This window comes from Taudactylus pleione, unplaced genomic scaffold (genome assembly GCF_031769625.1).
Source record: "Taudactylus pleione unplaced genomic scaffold, aTauple2 ptg000007l, whole genome shotgun sequence".
In the NCBI taxonomy this organism is placed as follows: Eukaryota; Metazoa; Chordata; class Amphibia; order Anura; family Myobatrachidae; genus Taudactylus; species Taudactylus pleione.
In genome coordinates this window covers 3,711,091-3,737,890 of record NW_028284410.1, presented here as the reverse complement: position 1 = coordinate 3,737,890, position 26,800 = coordinate 3,711,091, and the positions used below count along the sequence as shown (strand labels likewise).

The window sequence follows — 26,800 nt, the reverse complement described above, 5'->3', positions numbered from 1 at the left end:
GTAGGAGACTCATTATCTGCTATGACAGGTGTAAATAAACCGGTCACTTTCCTGGAAGTTAAAGAAGCCTTTAATGCAAGCTTGTGTTTCTTTGATTTAATACGGACCATAATGTCAGACCTCCCACCATGGCCAATTGAAAACACACAACACTACATATTGATCATAACGCAATGTATAAGTTAACTGACATTTTCTCTTTGGTGGTGGCTTTCTTATAGAATTATAAATTAGAACTAAGAGCTAAAACGCCAATAGTATTTAATATAAAACTATGGGAGGCAGTCTTTTGAGTCAAAAGATCAAGTTGAAATAAGAAATAAAAACTTTTTTTTTTTTTGTATCTATTATATTGCAGGGTAATAGTGTATTTTATATTTACTATACTGAGTCTTTTGCAGTAGGCAAAAACAGACTATAGCACATATTCAGTACAGTCTTTGTTGTTGAATCTGGGCCTGATTCAGAGATGTACGCTAACTCGATGGTTAGCGTACATCTCCGATGTTTTGAGGTCTGTGCGTGCGCAGACTCCCCCCCCGAATTGCAGCATGATTGACATGGTGAGGTGTTTGGGGGGCAGACAGGGGCATGGCTGGCTAACGTTCCCAGAAATGGGCACGTTGCCCCCATTTTCCAGGAGCGATGAGGCCAGTTGGTGGACACAGATTTCCTGGCCTCGCAAATGACTAGGAAGCTGCAGTAAGCTTCATCTTCTGCAGCCTGGCCATAGGAGCAACCATCACGACCCTGCAGATCTCAGTGACTGCACAGAGTCTGCCTGTATCGTTATCAAGCATTTTTTCTTTCCCAAGTATCCCTGACTTAGAGGATAAAGAAACTTCCAACTTCGATAATTTAATATTAGGTGACATAAGGGAATATGTATAAATTCTCAGGTTTTAGACCCAATGATTGTAATTTCTTATAGCCGCTATTACTATAAGAAATTAGTATTTGCTGGAATGTATAAAAAAAAAAAAAAAAAAAAACAGAAAAAACAGAAAAAGGAACCCGTCCCTGTGATGTTAGAAGTGAAGATATTTGCTGTGGTCCCTCCTTCTGATATTCGGGAGATACTTTTGTGTTTTTACAATCCAATAATTGAGTACAATGAGAGACTGCAAGTTAAGTGTAACATTCAATTATTTAAAATTTACCACCAGATGAACGGATTTATCAGGAACACATAGGAGCTGCAGTAAAATGAATGTTTTCTGCGGAGAAAAAAAAAAAAACGGGATAAAACTGGGGACGTAGACAACAGCACATTCATAGTGAGGCTAAATCAACTGGTGTATCAGGAACACCTATAGACAGTGATATAAGCTTGTGGAGTTAAGGCTGTGCCCCATGCAGTGCACTCCTCTTTGCAGCTCCAGTCCAGGGCAGAACAGGCTCGTCTTCACTCATAGTTATTCGAGGATGAGACTAATGCTGCCCATCCACTAGACCATTTTGACAGGCAATTGCACGATAACGATGTCAGCTACTTAGTTTTATTGGGCCACTCAGCTCTCAATTCACTGCTGTTCAGCTGTTTTTTTTCTCAGTATTGGACACACTGTTGCTAATTGCTGTGGAACACTGCCAGCTACTTAGTTTTATTGGGCCATTCAGCTTTCAATTCATTGCTACATGAAAATATAAATTCTTTTTCTCAGTTATTCAGCACATTGCTGCTAACTGGGTCATTTTCACTTGGCTCTTTGAAGCATCAGAGCTCAGATGTTCAATCCATCAATTTGAGAATAATAGAGATATTTTACTGTGATTGTTTATTTTTTAACTGTAATTTTGTGCTTCATTTGAAGACATGTTATTTATTTAAATGCATACTGTGTGTATAGGATTATTCTTATACCCCCGGGAGTTTTATTGATATTTTTGAAAGTTTATATATACGGATATTTGAGCCTTAAATAAAGGTGGTTTATAAATACACTCCCTGATATGTGTTCTTAGAAGCCGCCTACTTTTTGTGTATTACTACAGGTGGTGACAACATTCCATTTTTGGAAAACTAAAACTAAATGGAGACCATATTAGTCACCCTGGTAACCTTTCAGGTGCACAAGCTAAAGCTTTATATATTGTTCAGATGCAGTTTCAGTTTTAAGTGACTGTACAGACATTACACATTTCAGACATTGCCATCAAGATGTAAATAAACGAATCCTCAGAAAGTAATTGTAATACTGCTAAGGTATATATCTTTATATATAATAACAGAAGCAATAAAATGTTAATAAACAATGATCATTCTTCAAAACAAATGGAAAAGGTATGCAGATGCTGCCAAAGTACAGTAAGGGCATGGTGTAAGTGCTGCAAAGTGCAATTAAAATGGAATTGGTTCGATTCCCGGCAGCGGCAGCCCGACATCAGCAGAGTTCCGAGCAGCGGAAGCTCGACAGCGCTGGAAATCCCGATCGTGGATAGGTGAGTATCTATTAACCTAACCCCCCTAACCCTCCTTAGGGGTGCCTAACCCTAACTTCCCCCCCAAGTGCCTAACCCTAACCCTCCCTCCCCCTAGCCTAACCCTCCCAGGGGGGTGCCTAACCCTAAGTCCCCCCCGGGAGCCCTAAACCTAACCCTCCCCCCCCCCCCCGTGGCTGTCCGCTCGCGGCGCCCGGCAGCACTACAATCGGGATGCCGGACTCCGGGCGTCTACATCTAGACGCCCGGCATTTCATCCTTGCCGGGATATGACAGTCGGGAAGCCGGCTGCCGGTACTGAGGCAGTCGGCTTCCCGATTGCATACCATTAAAATGGCAGATGAAAGTTAGTATATATAGCCACCTAACGGCACCCCGTTAATGTAACCGTGGGGGCATGTCCAGCACTCTTAGAGGCTGGGCAGCCCACAGACTCCCCCCTACACAGAGAATAGATGCCGTGAGCATGCGCACGGCATCTATTCTCCCACTGCTCACCTGCTATGCAGAGCAGCGGTGTGTGCTTTACCCTGCAGCCAGCCATCAGATGGGCATCGGAAAGCTGCATCCGATGGCTTGCAACCATCGAATTCCCGGTATTCGATGGAAAAAGTGCATCCATCAAATCGGAAACATTAATGGTTGCTAACCATCGGTTTCCGATGCCCATCCCTAGTTTATAACCATGGTGTACATTGCACAGTGACGATGATTTTGTCCGATTTGTCGCAAATGCTAAACAGGAACCCATTTATGCAAAACACGATTAAACTGTTACAACGGTTTTTTAAAGTCACTTTACAGTGCATTGAATGCTTGTGTTATACAAATAAGAACGCTTCATATTCAGGACTCGTTCCAATGATATAGCAGCTGCAAGTCATTGCAGCAATAGCCGCACTTTACGGCAGCCCGAACTCACACAAAAGTGCTCGTCGCCCCATAGGGTTCCGAGCAAAATTCTGCAAATTCCGGCTCAGAGCCATCCGTGAGTGGTGCGAGATGAGGTGCTGTTGCCTGCGGTTTTACACCATGGGAACGGCAACTTGCACCTTTCGCAGCAAATTGCATTGACCGCTATGTTGGAAAAGGGGGAACCTGCACATATATTTTTAAGTCCAAGAACAACTCGTCATTGTTCCCGATTAGATGAGGAAGGTCGAAGATTCAGTAAACTAGGGATGTCCAATTTTGAAGTGCTTGGGCTTTACTACAAAAAATAGCTTATAATTGATAATGCTGCAAATATGAGTTCAAATGTAGCCTTCCAAGCACATAATGCTCAAGTAGAGCCCAATTTCATGTACACCTGCTGCTATAGTCCTAGTCACTTCCTCCATCACCGATTGTTGTGAAGTACTTGAAGCAAAATCTTTTTTGGGATTTTTAAATCGTCTGCAACGTTTGTTAGAGTTTCCCACAAATGGATGCGTAGAATAAAGACATTAATACGTTTAAGATGACAGAAAATTGGTGATTCAAGATGGTGGGCAGAGAAGTCCCTTAATCGGTTGTATTGAGAGAAGCAATCTTAAGGCGCGTATCCACTTGCCGATATAAATGGACAATTGAACGATTACGACATAGTAATCGTGCAGTAATCATGTGGCAATCATGTGGCAAAGTGCCGGCAACGACCAGTGATGCGCACTCCTGCTGGTCATTGTCGGCATTGCTCATTGCCCAAACATGACAGTCACCTTGACAATATTGTCAGGTTGAGTATGTTCGGGGATGAGGGAGGGTGCCTGCACTGAATGACATATCGTTCAGTGTGGGCACTGCACAGTAGTATAATGAACGGCTGAATGATAACAATACCGTAATTGTTCAGTCCTTCATTGTCAGAAAGTGTATAGGCACCTTTACAGTAATTACAATGCAATGCTACAACTTGGTATGAAAAGCTGTGGAAATGGATATATTTATTCCTTCCTGTGTTTATGGTTGGTTCAAAATATCTTCCAACAAGTCGTCCAGAGTTTTATATTATAGAAGACGCTGCCCATTTTACATGAAAAAATTAGTCATCTGATATCCAATCGTGAGATATTTGTTTTCCTGAAGCAATTGCCCCTAAAAAAAAAAAAAAAATGAGGCAGGAGAGCCCTCCGATGTCCCCGTTTTCATATAAAAGTGTTCAAACCAATTTTTTATCAAATATTAGCCAGATGTAACTCAGACAGAGCAAAGTGATCTATCCTTCCCCCAGTCTATAACCCACCAATCTACGCACTAGGCTTTAAGTTAGACAAACCTCTACAATACCAGATGGCGGCTGTTTAAATAATAATAAAGAAAGAAAAAAAACCCTGCTGTACCCATCTTATGCCCCTTAGGAATAATAATAAAATGTAAAAAAAAAAAAAAAAACCAGGGTGTGCACGCACATTACAATGTGAGCCTATTGGTTAGGGTGTTGGAAAAAAAACACAATAAAAACTGTTGCATTGTATATAAAGACAACTTATTAGGGGGTACATAGAAACACGGCCAACAGGGAAAGATTTTAGAAACAGGAAAGGACGGGTAGACAGTAGAAACAGAGGACAGGGGAAACCGTTTCAATAAGGGCACGTACAGGAGTAGAATGTAGAAACAGGGGCAAGAACACCGGGAAACAAGAGAAACAGGGAACAAAAATACAGACTATATACCAGGGATGCACCTATATATTAGGAATCAGGTGCCAAGAGCAGGGAGCACCACGACAGGAAGAGCCGGGCTGACCACTCACGTAACATGTCTCGCAGCAGGTGCCCGGTAATAGGGATTGCAGTCTCAGCCAAGAAATTAACCTAATTCTTACTGGCTATTGCTGTCGCACGTGACACCTGACAGAGACAGCATCGGCTTTAGCGCAGAAAGCCAATAAGAATCAGCCCGATGGGTAGGTCACAATAGACATTTTACCCACTCCTGGCCCTGAGTACCTATCCTGCAAAATAAGGAACCATTGCACAGAGGGGTATAAATAGGGATGAGACTCAAAATAAATAAGTTGTATTGAATTGAGTGCCAATTTCTGCATAACACTCTCTCTTCACCAAGTTCATCAGTGTCTCTAAAAGCAGATGTAAAGAAAAGATTTTAGTGTCATAATCTACTAATGAGGTTATAAAAATATACATAGAATTAGTAACAAAACATTAAAATAAATTCCACAAGGGCTGGAAGTCATCTCAGACAGCAGGACTGAGTGGGATAAACATGTAAAAAGGTGCATACATAGGAGATCCAGTTGCTCTGCCCAAGTGCAAATCATCTTATTTTAGGAATACAATTGAAGGGAGAAAAAAAATGAATCATACAAAGTTTGCTCAGCGTTGTCATGCATAACACAGGCAATTTGTTTCAACTGTTGATGTAACACTGTGAGGTTTTATTTACAGAATTCACATACAGCATTGTACCCAACAGTCTCTTCTCATTAAATAGCTACATAATTAAGAACATCAGGAAGCTCGTTCACGCATCTTTCAGCCATGGCTGGGTTATTCCACTTTATTTTATTTTTTTTATTTATTTAATTTTTTTTTTCCTTCTGTCTTTTCATTGTGAACTAAACCTGGTCAGTTTCCTCTTAATATAAGGTGCATGTTAAAAAGAAAAACACAAAAAATATAACACTAAGAAGCATCCAGTGTTCATCAGTGGTGTATAGATTGTGGCACTGGTTAGATCTGTCCTGGTTGCATCCACAATGCATTGTGGGTAACATTTTCATTCCAACTCCTTTTGTCAATCAGTTCATGATGCCACAGCCAGTTGAAATCATGGTGGGTTCATGAAAACAGCAGAAAGATTTAAAAAAAAATGAGGACATTTGCCCAAAGAGCTTCTGTTCTTTCCTCCATAAGTCTTTGACATCCCCAAGTACTTGCAGGAAACAGAAGTTGTTCAGACACAATGTAACAAATAGTTACAAGACTTCTGTGGAAAAAACAAAGAACAGATGAGATATTGAACGATGCAACAGGATTACTATTAGGATAAAATCCTTGGGCAATAAAATGGTTTCTAACACTGAAGAGTTGTGAGTTTATCGTCTAATAAAAGGCATATATGAGACATGCTCGCTCCTGGGCAGGTTAACTCCAGTCCACACAGCAGTAGTAGAGAAGTGTGATGTATAGAGGAAGCTGACCTAGCTGGGCACTTAGGGCCTGATTCAGAGACTGTCACAGCTGCAATCCCGTACGCAGCGGATGTGCGAAAATATGCAAATGTGCAGCTGCCAGGATCTGTATTGAAACACTCACTTGCATCATCTCAGGGCCAACACTTGTAGACAAGGGCGCAACCATTCGGCGTACATCAGTCGATCATGGAGCTTCTGAGTACCCTTATGGCTACATAGAAAGGCTATCGAAAGTAAGAACGTCTTACTCAACTGTGGAGCATTCTCAACTGCGAATGGGGTCGCAGTATGAGACACCACCAAAATGGTCACAACACATTTGCAGTCGAGTCTTCGTCCCCATTACCGCCCAGAAACAGTACATGTCAATCACTTTGCGAATAAATCCTCACTGCGACCGCAGTTGCAAGACCATCGTGACACATACGCAGTGTGACCTATATGAATGCTAATTAGCAAAAAAAAATTGTCTATTTGTGAAAACATTGGCATTGCTCAGTCTCTGAATCAGGCCCTTGGCTTCAGAGTCATGGACCAAGACTATGCTAGCTCCTGGGGCGGCTTCATCTACACATCACAGCTCTACTACTGTGCTGGCTGGCTGAAGAACGCCAAAAGCTAGCAAAGCTCACGGATAAATGCTCTCTCCCTGGTGACCATGGTTCCAGATGAAACACTTTTTTATATTATGATATATTAGGAACAATGTTGATAAAAAAAAAAAAAGAACTTTGTAGACAATAAGATTATGAGGAAAACTATAACAGGCCCATTAATACGTTAAAATGTAAACAAAAAACTATACTTAATCCTAATAAAAATAATTTTGAAAACGTAATTATAATATAAGTGCATACTAAAGCAGTATAGTATGACGATCGTTTTGCTTTGAATATAAATATCTGCCTAAGAACATTGTACAATAGACCAGCTGAGGTGCAGAAAATATGATTATATGGATCGTTCTGTTGATTTTATTTCAGTCCTATTCTAAATAAAAAAATACCCAGGAGAATGAATGCACAAATAAAACCTATTTCTAAAATATAATAGAGCATTTTGCAATAATAAATAAAATGTGTCCATAGTTTCAAAATGAATGAAAATAATGCTGTCAGCATGGACAACACAAAGTGTGCGCATTAACAGAAAACCTAAATGTTGGTTAAATGCTACATGTAGGACACATCAAAAAGGCATCGACAATGTTAAGTCAGCAGAATGATGGAATTACAAAGATCATTGGATTTCTGTAATAATTACAAAGTGCATAATATTTAATTTGCTAAATAGAAAAAAAAAATAAAGACATCTGGTATGTTAGGTCAACAGTTTTCATGTCGACATGCTTAGTATGTCAACATTCATCATTGTCTACACAGATGGCATGTCGGAATGATAGAATGTCATCCTAACGTCCCTGGTGGCCCAGTTGTCGTTTATCTTGTCCCAACAGCAGAGGGGTGTTCTGGGTCCCGGCAGTCATGGGACTAGCAGTTTTGGCACACACGTAGCGGTTCTAGTGAGTATTTGTCCCCTACCCCTAAAGCCTTAGCCCTCTCCCAAGTGCCTATCCCTAACCTCCTCGTACTACCTAACCCTAAAGGCCACACCTAACCCTAATCATTGGGATTCTGAGCATGTCGACGTTTCCGATGTTGACATTCTGAAGACGTCGACATGTTGAGCCATGTCAATATTGTGGTGTCTACATGGTAACTGCTGACAATGTGACTGGATGCCGTGCTTACTCAGTCTTACAGAAAAGCAACACTTTCGTGAGCCTTCTCGGGTTTTAGAAAAATGAAAAAAAAATGTTGGAATGTTTCATACAAGAGGCTTTTTTTTTTTTTACATTATAACTTACCAATTCTTTATTTTCCTTACATAAATCTACATGACCCATTAGCACTGCATTATGAGAGCTTACCTGCTACTTGTGGGGGCTGGACAGTTGATTTCTGTATAAAAGAATCCTTGCCTGCAAAAGCAATTATGGGATTTCCAGGTGGAATAACCTTCTCACCATTAGAACTGCTTATTTCAGACAGCGTTATCACCTCCTCAAATGCAGGGGATGATTCTTTAGAGGAGAAGCCATTTTCCTGTTTTGAAGGTTGTAGCCCATTCACCATAGATGCAGGCAGCCTGAATGAAAGGACAGAAAAATGTATTAACTATATAAATGTAAAATGAAAACTCTACAAGTTTCTTTTTATTATAGTTTAGAGAACGTGTACAGTATTGTTAAGACCATCACACTGGAAAATCTTTCTTAATGACATAGTGCTATACTACTATTTCCTTTTACGTGTAGCAAGGTTGTCACATGGGATTGGCAAATTATCATACATTTTGGGGATATGTAAATCTTATGAAACACAAACAGCATAAATGCAGAAATTTAAAAGGGGCTAAGGAACCTATGTAATAATAATCATGGAAATGGCACGATTATTAAGGTTCCATACCACGGGTGATATTTTACATTTTAATTAAAATATTCTCGCTATGTACAAAGGGAAACTCGCAGGGACGGTGGTTGTGGTAACCGCTACCCCTGAAAGTTATATCCCTGGCATTTTGTAGAAGTCTTTCATGTTTATGAACGACTTCTGTGGAAGCAGACACCGCGCATGCGCACAGTGTCAGCTTCCGCCACCAGCCGGAGACTGCGGGAGAGAGATCGGAAGATGGTGTAAACTACTGGACCAAACTCCAAAAAGCTTAACTTTTTTGAGTTTGGTACACAGGACAGAGGTCGTAATCCCCATTGAGAATAACAGGGACAGCGATCTGTGACACCTCCTGCTTTGTGCATTTAATACAGTACATAGGAAGAATAAAATGATTCAGAAACTGCAGAGTTTACATCGTTTTATGAAAAAAGAAAAGAAACAGCTTTTTACATGATGTCCATCAGTTTCACCGATATCACAGGCTGTAACTATTAATGGGGACATGTCACACCAGTATGAAAAGGACATTGGTATAAATAAAGAAGTAGTGTTCCCGCTAGGATGCTTTAGCGGGGTGCTGCACCCTGTTCGATTTTAAAGGGGCAAAATGAACCCTGCCCTTTAGCAGCGTTCCACTAAAACAGTCTGCCCTATGCCTTCCCCATCAGCGGGCCACAGTATCCCCGCGGGTGGGAAAAGTTGCGGTGACTGATCTCCGCATGTGCACGGCATCTATTCACTGTAGGTGGAGAACTTTGGGGAAAGCCCAGCACCTCCGTAAGTGCTGGGGATGTCCCAAGGTGTGATGAATTGGGGGCGTGTCCAGAGATTCCCTGCCCGCACCCTCAGCGCCCTGCCTTGCCTGCGGTCTAGCGGGAACACTAAAGTAGGTCTCATAATACCCAGATAAGACAGCCATTTTATGGGTTGACCAAACACTACACAGTCTCTCATTAATATTGCTCCAGTCCAAAAAGTAATTGCAACAGATGTAGTTTTGGCCAAATGCCTTTGTTTTCCTACAGAAATACATTTATATAGAGTGACCTTTTCATAACGTTCTCCAAAACTAAATACAGGCAGTGGTTAAATATTTTCCTTCTTATAGGATTCCACTAATAGGGAAAATGGCTCACTGCAAAAGAAGTCTGGTAGATAAAAAAATAAAAAGTAAAACGCAATTTCAATATGAACTGACAAGACTGTACACGTGAAACCACTAGTCTAAGTGCACATCACATGTTACTTTCGTGCAGGAGTACAGATGCCTGGAGTGATATTCCTTTATTGGACCAACACATAACATGGAAGACCAATTACAATGCCCAGTGTCTGCCATAACAAAACATGGGAATATATAGAGATGAGACAAGAGGAGTTAGAGGAGGCAGCTGCAGATGTCTATACTGACACTTACCCTTGAGGTATGTCAGATGTTGCTATCTTGTCTTGTATCCGCACCACTTTCTTCTCTGGAAGCTCAATCTTCATAATGACGTCTGAGGAGACTGCTTCATCTGCAACCAATGTACATAGAAAAACAATTGTAGTGCAACACAGGACTGCATCATTCTTCTAAATATACTAGACAGCAGGAATAAGGAGGCTATGTTCAATGTCTATTAAACTGCAGCCACAATTTTAGGTAATTACCTTTGTTGGGAACAGACTCATGATTGGTCTCTTTTCCATTCAGTGATTGTTTGTCCTCCTTCTTCTGCAGAGATAAAGTACACATTACAGGGTCAGGCATGTAAACTACCTGCTGCTATTGGTGGTGGGAACTTGTTTTCCAGGGATCCCACTATTGTGTACTACCGGCTTGTCTATTGCTCCCTTTAGTATGTGCAGTAACAAACTAGCAGTACTCTCAGCGTTGTATTACATATTTATATAACAAACAGGTTACTGTACTCACTGAAGCATCTGATTTCCTTGTCCTTTTCATTATTTCTTCAAGGCGCTGAAATATACAAACACCAAAATTCCATATTCACTATCAGAATATAAATGTTCTTTTAGTACTAAAACAAAAAACTATATGTAGTAAAATGTTGTGGCATGAGTGATACTGGGGTCACAGGCTGTGTTTTAAAAATGATAGTTAGGAGCTGATTGGTTGGGACTTTATCTCAGTTCACTTTATCTCCATCCAAGGCTTAGTAAATAGACCCCATTGTCTGTAATAGGTCATCGCTTAGTTTGTGTGATTGGCAAATAACTGACATTTTGGGTCGGTTCAGCCAAACAGATCTATATGTGCAGCACTAGTACTAAGGTCAGAGACCACCTTTGTATTCTATAGGAACACAACTAGTTGTTCCATATATGCGTGTGTAATATGTTGTAAGGTACTGCCTGGTGCCACAAAGTTCTACTATATACAAATGCAACATGTTGTATCCCAATACATGTACTACACACAGTACACACTTACTAAACACTGATACAGATTTTGATATAACCATGGTTACAAATAATTATCATCAGAATATACATTATTTTGATCATGCCTTTTATCATTGTTGGACTTGTCACACACCAGTCATAACATCCTCTAGTGACCAGACCATTACATTTTCTCTAGATGAGATCATTCCCTGCCACAGCTGTATCATCAACTCTTAGTAAACACCGTGATAATTTGGCTGATCACAGATGTTGTAGCACTTCATATGAATTTGTCCCCCTACTCTTTCCCCAGATACATCACTTTAAAAATCATCTAAAGCTATCGTTAGAATGGAGACAGAAAGCATAGCGCAATGCAAGGGATACTGTGAGCTGAAGCCAGGGATGTTGAATGGCAAACAGTATATTATATCAGTGTTCCACAATTGGGACGCTTAAAACCTCTTAGAGTGCTATGGTACTAGCAGTCATTTCAGAGATCCACATTTGAGGTACATGTGAGTGTCCCAGGAAACTGACCCATTCCTGACTGCATATGGTGGAGCTGCACAGAGACTTGTGGAAAGTGCTGTATAAGGAATGCGTAATATAATCACAAAGGCAGCAATATTAAATGTAGCATAAATAATATCGGGGTTAAGTACAACAATTACAGTCAAATCATGTTGCACTACAATGGCTGCAAATGCAAACACTTTATTGCGTGCATTGCAAATAGGACACGGTCTGCCGAGCTACACCTACACCCACCCACCCACACACACACCCACACACACGAACTGGTCTAGGCTCCTCCCCCTCACATCTCTAAATAAGGTTGGATATTGTACCTTTCCCCAGGACAAAATGGGTTCTCCAGGGGCAGAATTTAACCCAGAAGCTGGATTTGCTCCTTACTGTAAATCAGCTGCACTGAGAGAGAATAGTGCGAGCGCAAAGCATTGGCCAATACCTTCTTTCGTTCCAGACGCTCCTGCTCTTCTCTCTGGAAATGCTGTTCTCTCTCCAAGCGTTGCTTCTCTGCTTCCTCTCGGGCCTTGGCTTCGGCTTCTTCTTTCTGTAATAATATTCAAAGTTTATTAAAGGAAGTACATTCCAAGTACGTCCTGAAAAGTATATAATGAGGAGATGTCCAAAATTGTTACACATTTTGTCTGAGCCATAGACCAATATTCTACGGATATTAATCATAGGCTGTCTAGCATAAGCAAGACACTGAAAAGCGAGGTGCTATAATATAAACCACCGCTGTTATATATAAAAGATTATAGTGCACCTGGAGGCGCACATCCACATGCCGACTAGGGACAACGTAATCGTACAGTCGCTTCCCAACCCCTGCCTACACTGAATGATATATCGTTCAGTGTAGGTACCCTCCATAATCCCCGAACCTGGCCAATCTGTCGTTATCGGCAGATTGACCAGCAGGTTCGGGCGATGACTGATGTCATACAACCAGCGGGAGCACGCAACACTGGTTGTTTCCGACATTCTAGTGCACGATTAATGAGTCTGGGCCAAACCTCCCATTTTGTTTATAAATGCTTTTTGTTTCTTAAATCAATACATTTTTGTATTCAGAGATCTTATATTATAGAATAGGTAAGGATGAATCAAACACGAGAATACAATTGAATAGCTAACAATATGAATTGGGGAATGGAGGGTGAAAAAAAGGAGACCGTAAGAAGGCATTAAGTAGGGTGGGTGAACATACACATAATGAAAAGCAAAACGTACCCAAGGCAGGAAAAAATATGAGATATGGTAAGAACTTACCCTTGTTATCTCTATTTCTACGAAGTCCATAGGGTTCCACAGGATACCTTGGGGTATAGGTGTGACGTCAGTCGCTGGGCACCATAGAGTTAAGCTTTTCAGCCTCCCAGGATGCACTAGGGTCCCCCTCCTATACCCCGCCCCCGAGCAAAGGCACCTCAGTTAGTTATCAAGCCATAGGCCGGAGGAGGAGAAGGAAGAGAGAGAAAAAAAGATCTGGACACATACAAGAATCACATTCTCACCAGAGGGAGACGGAAAACCGGTGACCAGAGCAAAGCCCATCTGCAGCACAGGTGCGACAGGGCGGGAGTCCTGTGGAACCCTATGGACTTCGTAGAAATAGAGATAACAAGGGTAAGTTCTTACCATATCTCATATTTTCTACTTCAGGGTCCATAGGGTATCCACAGGATACCTTGGGGATGTCCCAAAGCAGTATCCTTTAAGGGTGGGGACGCTCCTGTGCAGAAAGGAGAATCCGCCGTCCGAAGGAAACATCCTGAGAGGCGAAGGTGTCAAACCTGTAATACCTCACGAAGGTATGGACAGAGGACCACGTAGCAGCCTTGCAGATCTGAACTGCCGAGGCACCACGTCGAGCTGCCCACGAAGGACCCACAGACCTAGTGGAATGAGGTGGGACCGGTAGGCTTTCATGAAGATAAGCTTCAGAAATAGCCATACGGATCCAGGCTGCCAAAGTTTGCTTTGAAGCAGGCCAACCCTTTTTACGGAAGCCATAGAGGACAAACAAAGCGTCCGACTTCCTAAACGAAGAAGTGCGGTCAACATAAGTCCTTAAGGCCCGCACAACATCCAAAGAGGCCTCACCCACGGAAAGACCCGGTGAGTTAAAGGCCGGAACAACTATTTCCTCGTTAACATGAAACTGGGAAACAACTTTGGGAAGAAACTCGGGCCGAGTGCGGAGCACTGCCCTGTTCCCATGAAAATCCAAGAAAGAGGGTCTACAAGAAAGAGCCCCTAACTCAGAAACACGTCTGGCCGATGCAATGGCCAGAAGGGAAACAGTCTTAGCTGTTAGCCATTTAAGATCCACTGAGCCCAGTGGTTCAAACGGCGGTCCTTGGAGAGCCCTCAGGACCACAGCCAAATCCCAAGGCGCCACAGGTGGAACAAAGGGCGGCTGAATGCGGACAACACCCTGCATAAAGGTGCGCACATCCGGGATTGTAGCAATCCTACGGTGAAACCAGACAGATAGGGCCGAAACCTGTACCTTCAAAGAAGCAAGGCGAAGCCCATGATCTAGTCCCGCTTGCAGGAAGGCGAGAATCCGAGACAGACGAAACTCCCGCGGTGCATAACCTCTCGGTCGACACCACGGGAAGAACGTATGCCACACGCGATGGTATATCCTCGCGGAAGACGGTTTCCGAGCTCGTAACATGGTACGCACCACAGAGCTGGAAAACCCCCGGGACCTCAGCATGACCGTCTCAACAGCCACGCCGTCAAAGACAGCCGAGTCAGGTCCGGGTGAAGGCAAGGACCCTGAGACAGAAGGTCCGGTCGTAGCGGCAACCGCAGAGGACTGTCCACGGACAGACCCTGAAGGTCTGAGAACCAGTGCCGTCTGGGCCATGCGGGAGCTATCAACAGGAGCGTCCCTCCTTCCTGTTTGAATTTCCGGATTACCCGTGGAAGAAGGGAGACCGGAGGGAACAGGTATGCGAACCGGAACGTCCACCGGACGGACAGAGCATCCACCAGAGACGCCCCTTCGTCTCTTGTGCGAGACCCGTACACCGGCAACTTGTTGTTGTGCCGGGACGCCATGAGGTAGATTTCTGGAAGACCCCACCTGTCCACCAGTAGTTGAAAAACGTCCGGGTGCAGGGACCATTCCCCCGGATGAACGTCTTGGCGACTAAGAAAGTCCGCCTCCCAATTGAGCACTCCCGGGATGAAGACCGCTGATATGGCCGAAAGATTGCGCTCCGCCCAAACCAGAATCCGAGAGACCTCTACGAGAGCCGCCCGACTGCGAGTTCCTCCTTGCCTGTTTATGTAGGCCACGGTGGTAGCGTTGTCCGACTGGACCTGCACCGGGCGACCCTGGAGAAACCGCTGTGCCTGCTGGAGAGCATTGAAGACCGCACGGAGTTCCAAGATATTTATTGGAAGCTCCGCTTCTGTCGGCGTCCACCTGCCCTGGAACAAGTGTGGACCCGAAACTGCTCCCCAGCCCCGAAGACTGGCGTCCGTTGTCAACAGGACCCAATTTGGAACCCAGAACGGACGTCCCTTGTTGAGGTGGATCGTCTGTAACCACCACGCAAGGGACAGGCGAACCTCCGGGGTGAGCACAATCGTCTGGGACTTCAGAGACTGAGGCAGCCCGTTCCACTTGGACAGGATCAGGTGCTGCAGAGGTCTGGAGTGAAACTGGGCGTATTCCACCATGTCGAACACCGACACCATGGAGCCCAGTAACCTCATCGCCGAGTGTAAGGACACCCGGCGGCTGTGCAGGCAACTGCGCACCCTTGACTGTAAAGCAGAGATCTTGTCCTCCGTCACGAAGATCCTTTGCTGTCCCGAGTCCAATAAGGCTCCAAGATGCAGAATCCTCCGAGACGGGATTAGAGTGGACTTCTGCCAGTTGATTAGCCAGCCGTGCCGTTGCAGCAGTGCAATGGTCAGGTCCAAGTGGCGTAACAGGAGCTCTGGAGATCCTGCCACCAATAACAGGTCGTCCAAATACGGCAACATGCGGACTCCCTGCAGCCGCAGAGAAGCCGCCATGACCGCCATCACCTTGGTGAAAACACGTGGTGCTGTTGCCAGGCCAAAAGGTAACGCCCGAAACTGGAAGTGGTCGCTGCGGATTGCAAACCTGAGGAACTGTTGATGGCGCCAAAGAATAGGGACATGAAGGTAAGCATCCTGTATGTCCAATGACACCATGTAGTCCCCAGGTTCCAGCGCCAGAATGATGGACCGTAGGGTCTCCATCCGAAACTTCGGGACCCGCAAAGACTTGTTGAGCGCTTTGAGGTTGAGAATCGGACGATATGACCCATTGGGTTTCTGTACCAAAAATAGATTTGAATAGAAACCCTGGCCCCTCTGGGAGAATGGAACAGGCAATATAACTCCAGCCTGGAGCATAGTGTGCAATACCTTCCGCAGCTCCGTAGCCTTGTTCCGGTCTGATGGTAGACCCGTGGTGAAGAAGCGAGCCGGGGGTCTGTGCCGGAAGGAGAGGGCGTATCCGTGGGAAACCACCTCCAGAACCCAAGTGTCTGTCGTAGTGGTCGACCAACACTGGGCGAACTGTAGCAGGCGGCCTCCCACCCTGGGATCCCCCAAAGGGAGGCCCGGACCGTCAGGCCGCAGGCTTGTCATCTGGCCTGGGGGCCGGACGTCTGGTACTCCATGCCTGCTTCCGGGGCTTGACCGATTTCTTAGGGCCAGCCTGTCGAGGAAACGACTGTGGTTTGGGCCTGCCCTGGGCCCTAGATGACCGAAAGGACGATGGTCCAGAACCAGAAGGAGCAGCGGCCGACGGGAGACAAGCAGATTTGGCTGCCGCCAGCGTGGCCACAATCTTATCCAGATCCGGACCGAAGAGAACTTCTCCGGTAAACGGCAACGCTTCCAGACCTTTCTTGGAATCTGCGTCCGCCTTCCAGGATCGCAGCCACAAGGTGCGACGAGCAGCTACCGCTGCTGAAGAAATTCTAGACACCAGAGTACTAATGTCTAGAGCCGCCTCGTTGATGTAGGTGGCCGAATCACGGAGATTGCCAATCAACTCTGCCTGTTCGGCCGGACAGTCGGATTCAAAAGAAGCCTCTAATGAATCCGCCCAGCGCTCCATCGCTCTGGCAACCCAGCAAATGGCCATAGCCGGCCGTGCTGCCCCCCCTGCAAGGGAATAAGCGGACTTCAGGCAGATTTCTACCTTGCGGTCTGTAGCATCCTTAAGGGAAGACATGGATGGCATCGGCAATGTGGCACTACGGACAAGACGGGTCACGTGAGAATCCACCTGTGGAGGGGATTCCCACTTAGCAAAATAATTATCCGCGAACGGATAAGCCACCGCCAGGCGTCTCTGCGGCTGGTATCGCTTGCCAGGCTGTTTCCACGCCTCCTCTAAATGGTCCACCAACTGACCCGAAAGAGGAAAGACTGTGGCATCGCACTTCACATCTTTGAAAAAGGCATACTTAGATTTAGCCGCTGGGGGAACTTCGTCCTCAATCACCAAGGCTGTGCGGACCGCCCGAATAAGTCCAGGAATATATACTTTGGACTTAGCATCAGCGTCCTTAGTATGGAGAGGTTCCTGATCGTAAGGATCCAGAATCTCCCCATCATCAGACGTCCCTTCGTCATCCTCATAAGGAGCGGACAGAGACGCCACCGGCCTTTTATGAGGCCGCATCACAGACTCCCCTTGCAACACATCCGACAAGTGCTGTACAGAACTCGTCAGGGAGTTAACCCACGCTGGCTCCTGAGAACCCGGGAGCGGGGAAATAGGGAGACTGTGGGGTACCACCAATTGTCGTGGGAACCCCTGCATGGGTGACGACACCACAGACTGCTGGGACAAACCCATCGGAGTAAACGCGGGCTGCGGAGCTAACTGGCCCACTAAAGCTGTTAACGCCTGAGCGAAACAAGCCCAGGGCGGCTCCTGTACCGGTGCTGTAACCGTAATAGGCCGCGCCATGGACAAACACTGCCGGCAAAGGCCCTCCGCGCTACCCTCCCCCTCCGCTAACGGTACTTTGCACGTGGTACACTGTAGCCGGAGGGGAAAATCACTTTCAGACATGATGGCACCACGTATGTGACCTCTCTCACCAATTAAGTATTAAATAGGCGAGAGACCACCCTGCAGCACCGCACCGCAAGGGCTTTAGCAGAAAGAACAGGGACAGTAATAAAGCTGACAGTTTAGAGAAGAAAAGTTACAGGCAGCGCTAGCACAGTCACATACAATGCAGAGAAATAACAATTCCTGCACTAACAGCGCTGATCACTCAACTACACAGACACAGGGCCTGGTAGGACACAGCGCTGCATACACAGACCTGAGCCACAGGGGAGGAGAGGTATGCGGGGGGACCCAGACCACGATGCTTCCGTCCAGCGCTTCCAGCAGCGTTCACCATGCGTTCTGGAGAAGATGGCCGCCGAGGAGCAGAGAGGAGGCTGGCCTGGGGGAGGAGCGCTGCCACAGGACCAGTCGGCAGCATGCAGAGAGGGCTGTGTGCAGCGGGGGAGGCGCCGGCTGTGAGACAGGGAAGGCGCGCTCCCCTGGCATGCATTTAACCCCTGGGACGCCGCAGCGCTACCGCTCTGCTGCGGTCCGCTGTCCCAGGGGGTAGTGGAAAGCGCAGGTTGGTCGCCTGGCTCCACGCTGCAGCCAGTCCCCAGGGAGCCCCCTGCCTGGGGACTTAGGACCATGTGACCAGCGGGGACCCACCGCGGGACCCCGCTGCTTACCTTTGTCCCCCTTGGATCCGGCCATGGTCCGGAACATCTGGGGTCACCGCTAGCTGTGACCCCAGATGCTCACCAGCATCCCCGGATCGGTACCGGCGTTCTGGTACCGGCGGGGGTGTAGGGAAGACAGCATGGACGTCAGGACTGACTGTCCATGCTGTACATCCAGATGTGCAGCCACAGCTGCACTGAAGAAAGCTTCAGGGGCTCTTCTAGCCCCCACTGCGACAGGTGCACCCGACGCCGGCCGGGCACCAAACTAAACTGGGGTGCCTTGGCTCGGGGGCGGGGTATAGGAGGGGGACCCTAGTGCATCCTGGGAGGCTGAAAAGCTTAACTCTATGGTGCCCAGCGACTGACGTCACACCTATACCCCAAGGTATCCTGTGGTAGAAAGGTACCCTGAAGTAGAAACTCCCAATAAGATTGTCATTGGAGTCAGAACTAGGACATGACGAGGCTGAGTGATCAATATTGTCACATGGAATACTTTATCCCTAAAGTTTTCATACCATAACTCTGCTGAAAGTTAGCTAGAAGAATAGGGAGAATGACTTCTTCCAGTATAGGGCTAAGCCACCTCTGGTAGTAATTAGTATACACAATGAGCTATATAGTGGTCACGTGATTTACGCTGTGATGGGAAGTGGTGGATAATAGCTATTACTAGTAAAGGGGGAAGTATCATTTTAGCTACTCAATAGATTTGTGTCATTATTATGACGCTTGTCTGGGATATTGTATAGCTTATGATTTAAGTTTCACCAACATTTTGAAGTGGTTGATGCATTTGGACATTTTAAATAAATCCTGGAAAAATTATATTCCAATTCTCAGGGAAACTTGCAGGTCCAGTTCCCATTTAGATTGGTTAGACTAGCTGTTTTCAACAGCAGGGGACATAAGGGCTGTAAAAGGAGCAATATGGGGTAAACATGATGGCAAGTGGCTTATTTAAAGTTATAACACCCAAATGGGTGAAAAGTAGCATTTCACCCGTGTTGAGATCCCGACTCCGGCATAGTGAGATCAACATAGTGGCTTATGACATTGTTACGAGCAACCTCCTGACCGCTTGTGATAAATAAATGGGTGTCAATTGAAAGTGAGAAAACCCCCCTTCCCCGCCGCCTAAACCCAAGTCCCCCGGGGGGTGTGCCTAACCCTAACCCCCCCCCTTCCCCTAGCCTAAACCTAACCTCCCAGGGGGGGTGGCTAACCCTAAGTCCCCCTCGGGAACCCTAAACCTAGCCCTCCCCTCCCCACCCCGCGGCTGTCCGCATCCAGCGCCCGGCTTACCTTCGATCGGTAAGCCGGGTGTCGGGCTCCCGGCATAGGGAAAATGACAGGCGTCGGTCAATTAACCCTTGCCGGGATTATACGGTCGGGAAGCCAGCGGTCGGGATTCCATCCATCGGCTTCCCGACTGTTTCCCCACAATTCCTGTAATAGAAGGAGCAGTCCTAATTTTTTACAGCAGGAGCTCCGTTGCTGGAAAAAATATAAGTGGATAGAGGACACCCTTGTCTGGTCCCATTTGATAGATCAAAGTTTAAAGACGAGGAACCCACTGCTAAAATGAGATTGCTATACAAGGTGAGAAATCCCTGAAGGAACTGTTGTTTGAGACCAAAACTTGGTAGGTACCAGTCATGCACTTTGTCAAGTGCTTCCTCTGCGTCCGGTGAATACTGTACCAAAGCTTGATAAACTAGCAGTATGGTGTGCTATTTTGTCAACTAAGCTTGTCAGTAGGTATCCTAAGCCTATCCCTAACCCTCCCTGCAGCCTAAACCTAACCTTCCCCTCGCAGCCTAACCCTAACCGTCCCCCTAGTGCCTAACCCCAAATACTTGCCGTTGAGATGCCGGTGCCAGGATTCTGACTGGCATTGGGATTCCGGCGCCGGCATTCTGAGCACCAGCATCCAGATAGCCGGAATATAAACTATATCCCTTGTAAAATATGGAGCACTTCCATAGTTAGACACAAGTTAGGAAGGGTCATAACAACTACGAGCTTTGACCAGATTTCAGATTAGAAGTAATACAGGAGTTTTATAGATCATAAGAATGTCAGTGGTAGGACCAGAAGGATCTATTCAGTGAGCATATTTGAACAGATATCACATAGCAGCTTGTAACTGCACTAAACTGCCACCAGATGTTAATACAACTGGCTCAACTTCACAGAAGCTGAAAGTACAAGCATAGAGAGAACACAATACATGGCAGCCACAGAGAAAAGACTAAAAAGTTAAGAGAATACAGCCCTATTACTGAACCCAGGACAGCCACTGGGACTCAAAATATTATATTTGTCTGGAGCAACACAGACACTATTGAGCTCTAGTATCTTCTCACATAAGGGGAATGTATCAAGCCTTGGAGAGAAATAAGGTGGAGAAGTGGTCCAGCCAATCAGCTTCTAGCTGTCATTTGCAAGATACACTGAAAAAAGAAGGAACTGCGCTAGTGTAGGTACAATTACATATGCTTGACTGATCAATAATAAAGATTTCTCTTAACCATAAAAATATTTAATAAGACAAACATATATTGCACATATAAATAGTAAAACAATTGTGATAATTCGCAGAATGGGCAGCACAGACGCTGTAATGGTTAGAATTACTGCTGAGGTTGTGGGTTCGATTCCCACTATGGCCCTGTGTGGAGTTTGTATATTCTCCCTGTGCTTGCTTGGGTTTCCTCCCACACTCCAAAATTATACTGGTAGGCCAATTGGCTCCCAACAAAAATGAAGCCTTGTGTCTATGTGTGTAAGCATGCGGTAGGAATGTGAATGACCAAATATTCTCTGTAAAGCGCTGCGGAATATGTGTGCGCTATATGAATAACTGGTAATAATAAACAGTACTCAATAAAAAGTATACAGTTTAGGTTGCTGCCCTAATTAATGTGAGTGCATATAGCACTAGTAGTAAGAAAGATCACCGTCCCAAGTTCCTCTTATTAAATGCAATTGCTTTGCTCAGTCAATCAATGGGAAACTGAAAATCTTATGCTCAGAGTCATCGACTGTAGATTATAATTTCTTCATCAGGACTTTAAGTGGTCAGGAGTATGCCAGCAATGGCTGCTTGGCAACATTGAATTGCTGTTCAAAGCACACTGCTCGTGACAGTCTGTTGAAATGAATACAATGGCAGTGCGGTGGTGGCTTCGGGCAAACCCTGACTGGGGGTAGGTCCAGACATGTCCATGTATGTCAGCGCACATGAGCGACCTTGTTGCAAGCGTTGCATACAGATATATCAGACCATTCACCAAACTATTTAGGCAGATCTCGTATGTTCAGGCCTGTTGGTATAACACTCTGGGCCCAGTAAGTACAACGCCAGGTGCATGCCCATAACAGTAAGCACATGCTTTTAGATCTTGCAACTTACATCTGCTTGTGTCCGGATAGGCGGGACAGAGGAGCTCTAATGTAAGCCAAGTACAGTACGGGAAAAAAGCATATTTATGCCTGAGAAAGCTTCATTATTTGTGGGTGGTCAGGGGCAGTGTAAATAAAGGATGATGAGGGTCGAAGAACTAAAATAAAGAGCGCTTGTAAGTGATATGTGCTATATGGAGTTAACACTAAATAATACGTGAGCACAATACCTGTAAGGATAAAAAGTTAATACATATTCAATGTTCTAAAATAATTTTGGTTGCATATGTTTTGATAGTCCTGTGCAGGGAGATTAAGGTTTCGATGTTACCGGCAGATGACACAGAGAGCTGTCTAGCTATCCTTATATCTGCCTGCCTTGTCCGTGATGCGCTGTTCGTGCCGGATGGATGATGAAGGTCGCCAGCACTAGGGAACCATTTATGATTGGCCATTAAGGATTGTGCTACTGACAATGCAAAATAGTGAATGTGTTTGTTGCACATAAAAGTAAAGGTGTAAAATGAGGTCACGTGTGATTATGGGGCCTATGTACTTATAATGGCATAAATGCTGGTAACCGCTGTCCTTGCAAGTTATATCCCTGGCATTTTCCGGGGGAAGTGGACACTGCGCATGTGTACACGGTTAGCTTTCGCCATCAGCCGGAGGCTCATGAAGCCTCCATAGGCTTAAAGCAGTTTACACCATATGAAGTTGGTATAAACTAACGGGGCCAAACTCCAAATGGCAATAAGGGTCACATCGTTGTCCCATTGATATTAATGGGGACTGTGATGTGCAGTGATAATTAGCACTCTGACTGATATTTCTGTGAAATCTCCTGCACAGTGCCATTAGCGCATAACAATTCAGAACATTATGCAGAAACTGCAATTTCTACACAAGTTTATGAAAAAAAGCTTCTTGATAAATAGGCCCCTAAGTGTATAATGCTGACCGGCACACATCTTAAAATAGTTATCACTTTGCTTATGGTTGCAAATACAGCTTTGATGACTGCGTATCGCGCCTATGATATTGGGAACAATTGCAAACAACTAGTCCCCTGTGTTTATATATGCATTATATAAATCTATAGACCTGGCTATGGCTGGTCATCTTTTTATATATTTTAACTGACTAGTTCTGTACACTCTCCCTTCAGGTTTGCTGTAAAACTATTAGATGATGACCACCATGTTCTTTACACCTGATTATAGCTTACTTGTTTACAAACAGGACACTACTGTCAAAAACAAAATATTTAACATTAATTTAAATGATGGTGGTTTAAGTTCCAGATGTGTTGGATGAGGAGTGCTCAGTGCTGCCCACCGCCATTCACTGCAAGGTAACAAGAGTCGCAGTCTCTAGGACCCGTCACCGCTCAGCAGGAGGCCTAAACTCTGACATGCGCTATGGTGCATGCATGTCCTGTAGGCAAGTCTTTCCTCCCCGGCATTCCAGAGGAGCAACGCCTCTAAGACTCCTGCAGGCAGAGGCGTACAGAGCCCTACGGGCACCGCAAGTACCCTGTACCACCACCGCTTACATAATGGGGTTATAGTGCCACTAACCACCGGGGTTTAGGTCATCTTACTATCTGGCAAACTACAAGCCCAGCAATACCCTTGTGCTCCAGGCTGCATCATACTACTTATTGTTCTATCTGGTTAAATAAACCTAAGATCTGGTTAAGCTGTACCACATGTGGACTAACCGCCAACAGAACCATTCTCCTGTGCAACACACTTAAAATCCTACACACTCTGGCCAAGTGTATTGTCTACCTGCTGGATAAATACATCTAACGCCCAGCACCCCGCACATTCCACTGGACCTAATAGGTTACGGACCCCAGGGTCCTGCCCTGTGCAATACTCTGCTAATATCATGCACCTCAGAATACATATTTAGTATATCTTCATAACTAGTGTCATTCAGGCAGTTTGTAGTCATAATTTCATTTTCCAAATCATCTTATACTGTATAACTCAGACTAATGTTCCAGATTTCTACCAGTACAATTAGTACTCTGCCCTACTGGGCATTGATTAGAAATGGCACAGACACGTTGGCGAGTATGGCTCTATGCCATTTCTAGTTTGGCCCCCGGCCACATATCGCCATAATGAGGAAGTGAGCGAGGCAGGGAGGAAGCTGTAGAGGAGAGGGGAGACCGTATAGAAAGGTCACATGCTAACAGGGGAACTATTTTGACAATTAACATTTACTTATATAGCATCAGTATAGTCTGTTGCACTATACAATGAGGAAACCATGTGACTATGCACACACTGACATAAAGGAACGGGCTTGACATCAGGTGCAGTGAGTGAAGTACACTAAAAGGCTGATAAAGAAAGAATATCACATCACTATAGAAATAATTGATTTCCACAGTATAAGTAACCACAACATACTACTTTAGGGAGTACAGAAGCCACATGTACTGTGACAGCCCTTTTAGCTGCATTCACCCTGTGGTAAGTGTTTCAGCTGCATGAACACTTGAATACTGATCATTGGGCCTGATTTAGAGTAGTACACAAACCTGATGGTATGCATACAACTCTGTTGTTCGAAGATGGCCGCATACGCAGGATCTGTACTGTGCATGTGCCTCTCTTCTATTGCGGCTGTTTGGGGACAGGGGCGGCCTAGGTTCCCAGAAAAGGGGGCATGTCACCCCCATTTTCTGGGAGTACCAAACTACAGAGCTGTGAGGGCCAATCTGAGTAACCTATGGTCTTGCAGATTTATCTGATGCTGCATTTTAGGATGCAGCACTCGGATCTCCAATGCCGTCAGGAGGTGTCGTTTTCCCTCAGTATTGCAGCTGTGCAATACTGTACAACTCTGAATTAGGCCCAATGTTATTTATCAACAATTCAGTTGTATGTCACCAGATGCTGTCATGACACATCTCTAGTTTCTGTGCACTCTAGAAGTGATAGATAAGAGATATAGGGGTCTATTTACTAAACAGTGTTAGGAGAGAGTGAAAAGTGATAAGGTGCCAGCCAATCAGCTCCCAACTGTCATTTTTCAAACACAGCCTGTGAGATGGCAGTTGGGAGTTGATTGGCTGGCACCTTATCACTTTTCACTGTCTCCTAACACTCCTTAGTAAATAGACCCCTTAGAACTCCATTTATCAACGAAACATAACCCCTTTAGGACTCACTAAAGGGGTTGTCCTTTCAATATCTAAAACAGTGGTAAACTAGATTGGCTAGATTACCGCTGTTTGTCACTGTATCGCTTACGCCATCTTTAGATGGCGAGAGCGATACGGTCCCCATTACTGGCAAAGGGGACCCAGTGCAGCCTTTCCCAATGGGTGAAAGTGTCATGCGCACAGAAACGCGTTGCAGGAAGCGATAGGCTGCAGAGCAGAAGACACCGATGAGAAGGGGGGATTGTCGCTGGAAAGGTAAGTAATGTAGAATACCAGTGGCATATTCGTTAGTATCACTGAGATACTAAACAAAATATGCTGCTGTTATTTAGGTACATTCTTAAATGGGGCCCTTATTTAGGTTAAATGACTGTTGGGATGATATAATGTTAAGGTAAAGAACTTTAAAAAATTACCTTTTACTTTAACAGGTTTTAAATTGAGTTGGGAATGGGAATATTGATTCCTATTGAAACATACCTACAAATATCACAAACCAAAAATGAAACAAAAAAAACAAAAAAACCACAAAGGGGCCGATTCAATTGTTTTTTAAGCTGTGATAATTAATGAGCGCCCAGTGTTGCAATTCAATTGTTGTGGGCACTCATTAAATATCGCCCTCTTCAACCCGGGTTTAGGGGGCGCTAACTGCAGTTAGCGCGCCTAACCAGGGGGCTTTTCACACATTTCTGCTTGCACCCTGCTGAGGGTGCAAGCAGAAATGCCGGCGCCTATCGCGTCCTGACGGAGCAACTGAATTGCTCTGATGGGCATCTTAAAAAAAATAAAAAGCCGGCAAAACATTTGAATCGCCCCCAAAGTATTTATAGTCCCACTCTGTTATTACTACAGATAAATTGTTCTAATACTATATTTTTGTACAGGAGTATAGTCCACTTGATAAATGGATTCTGCTAATGGACTATACAGCTGGCACGGTTTCTGTAATGTGTAAGTAGTATGCAATGTATAAAACAAATGCACTCAGTTTGAAACAGCAGAATATTGGGGCAGATTCAATTTTAACCTGCAGCTAATGGTCAGTCCGGACCTATTCAAGATCTGGGCTGACAATTAGGTCCCGCATGCCCACATCTTAAGCACATTTTTTCCCCAGCAATCTCAGGAGCTGCTAGAAAAAAACAAACATATTAAGTGCACCCTCTGGGATTTAACATGCAAGGTAAACCACAGATCCCTGCATATAACGTGGAATCTATGGCTTACCGCACGTTACACGTGGGTTTACAGGGCGGGGAAAATACTGAATAAGTGAATAGCTCCAGCGTTAATCCCCGCTGTTATTTGAATAATGTAATTTGTACTTTGGAACCTTTTGCTAAAATGCAGAAGTACAGACAATACAAATAATTATGTGGGTACATCAGTTTTATACGAAATTACAGAAAATCAGGTGAAGTTTAAATAAATTGAAATTCAGTAGAATCCCAATAGGGGGCAGCAAAGCAACATCATTGTATTTGG

The 26,800-nt window shown here is 44.9% G+C and overlaps 1 protein-coding gene across 3 annotated transcripts in view; it reads right to left on the bottom strand.

Annotated features, from left to right (window-relative positions):
• Positions 1-5,803: 5,803 nt before the first annotated feature.
• MAP7D1 (MAP7 domain containing 1) overlaps positions 5,804-26,800 on the bottom strand; it is a 101,254-nt gene continuing 80,257 nt past the window's right edge. For all 3 annotated transcript variants that reach the window (XM_088460892.1, XM_088460757.1, XM_088460808.1), the window contains exons 13-18: positions 12,407-12,511; positions 10,961-11,005; positions 10,696-10,759; positions 10,460-10,559; positions 8,514-8,731; positions 5,804-6,375 (exon numbers count right to left, since the gene is read on the bottom strand). In XM_088460892.1, coding sequence (XP_088317018.1) covers positions 6,365-6,375; positions 8,514-8,731; positions 10,460-10,559; positions 10,696-10,759; positions 10,961-11,005; positions 12,407-12,511 — 543 coding nt within the window. In that variant the 3' untranslated portion in view covers positions 5,804-6,364. The remainder of the gene's footprint in view (positions 6,376-8,513; positions 8,732-10,459; positions 10,560-10,695; positions 10,760-10,960; positions 11,006-12,406; positions 12,512-26,800) is intronic.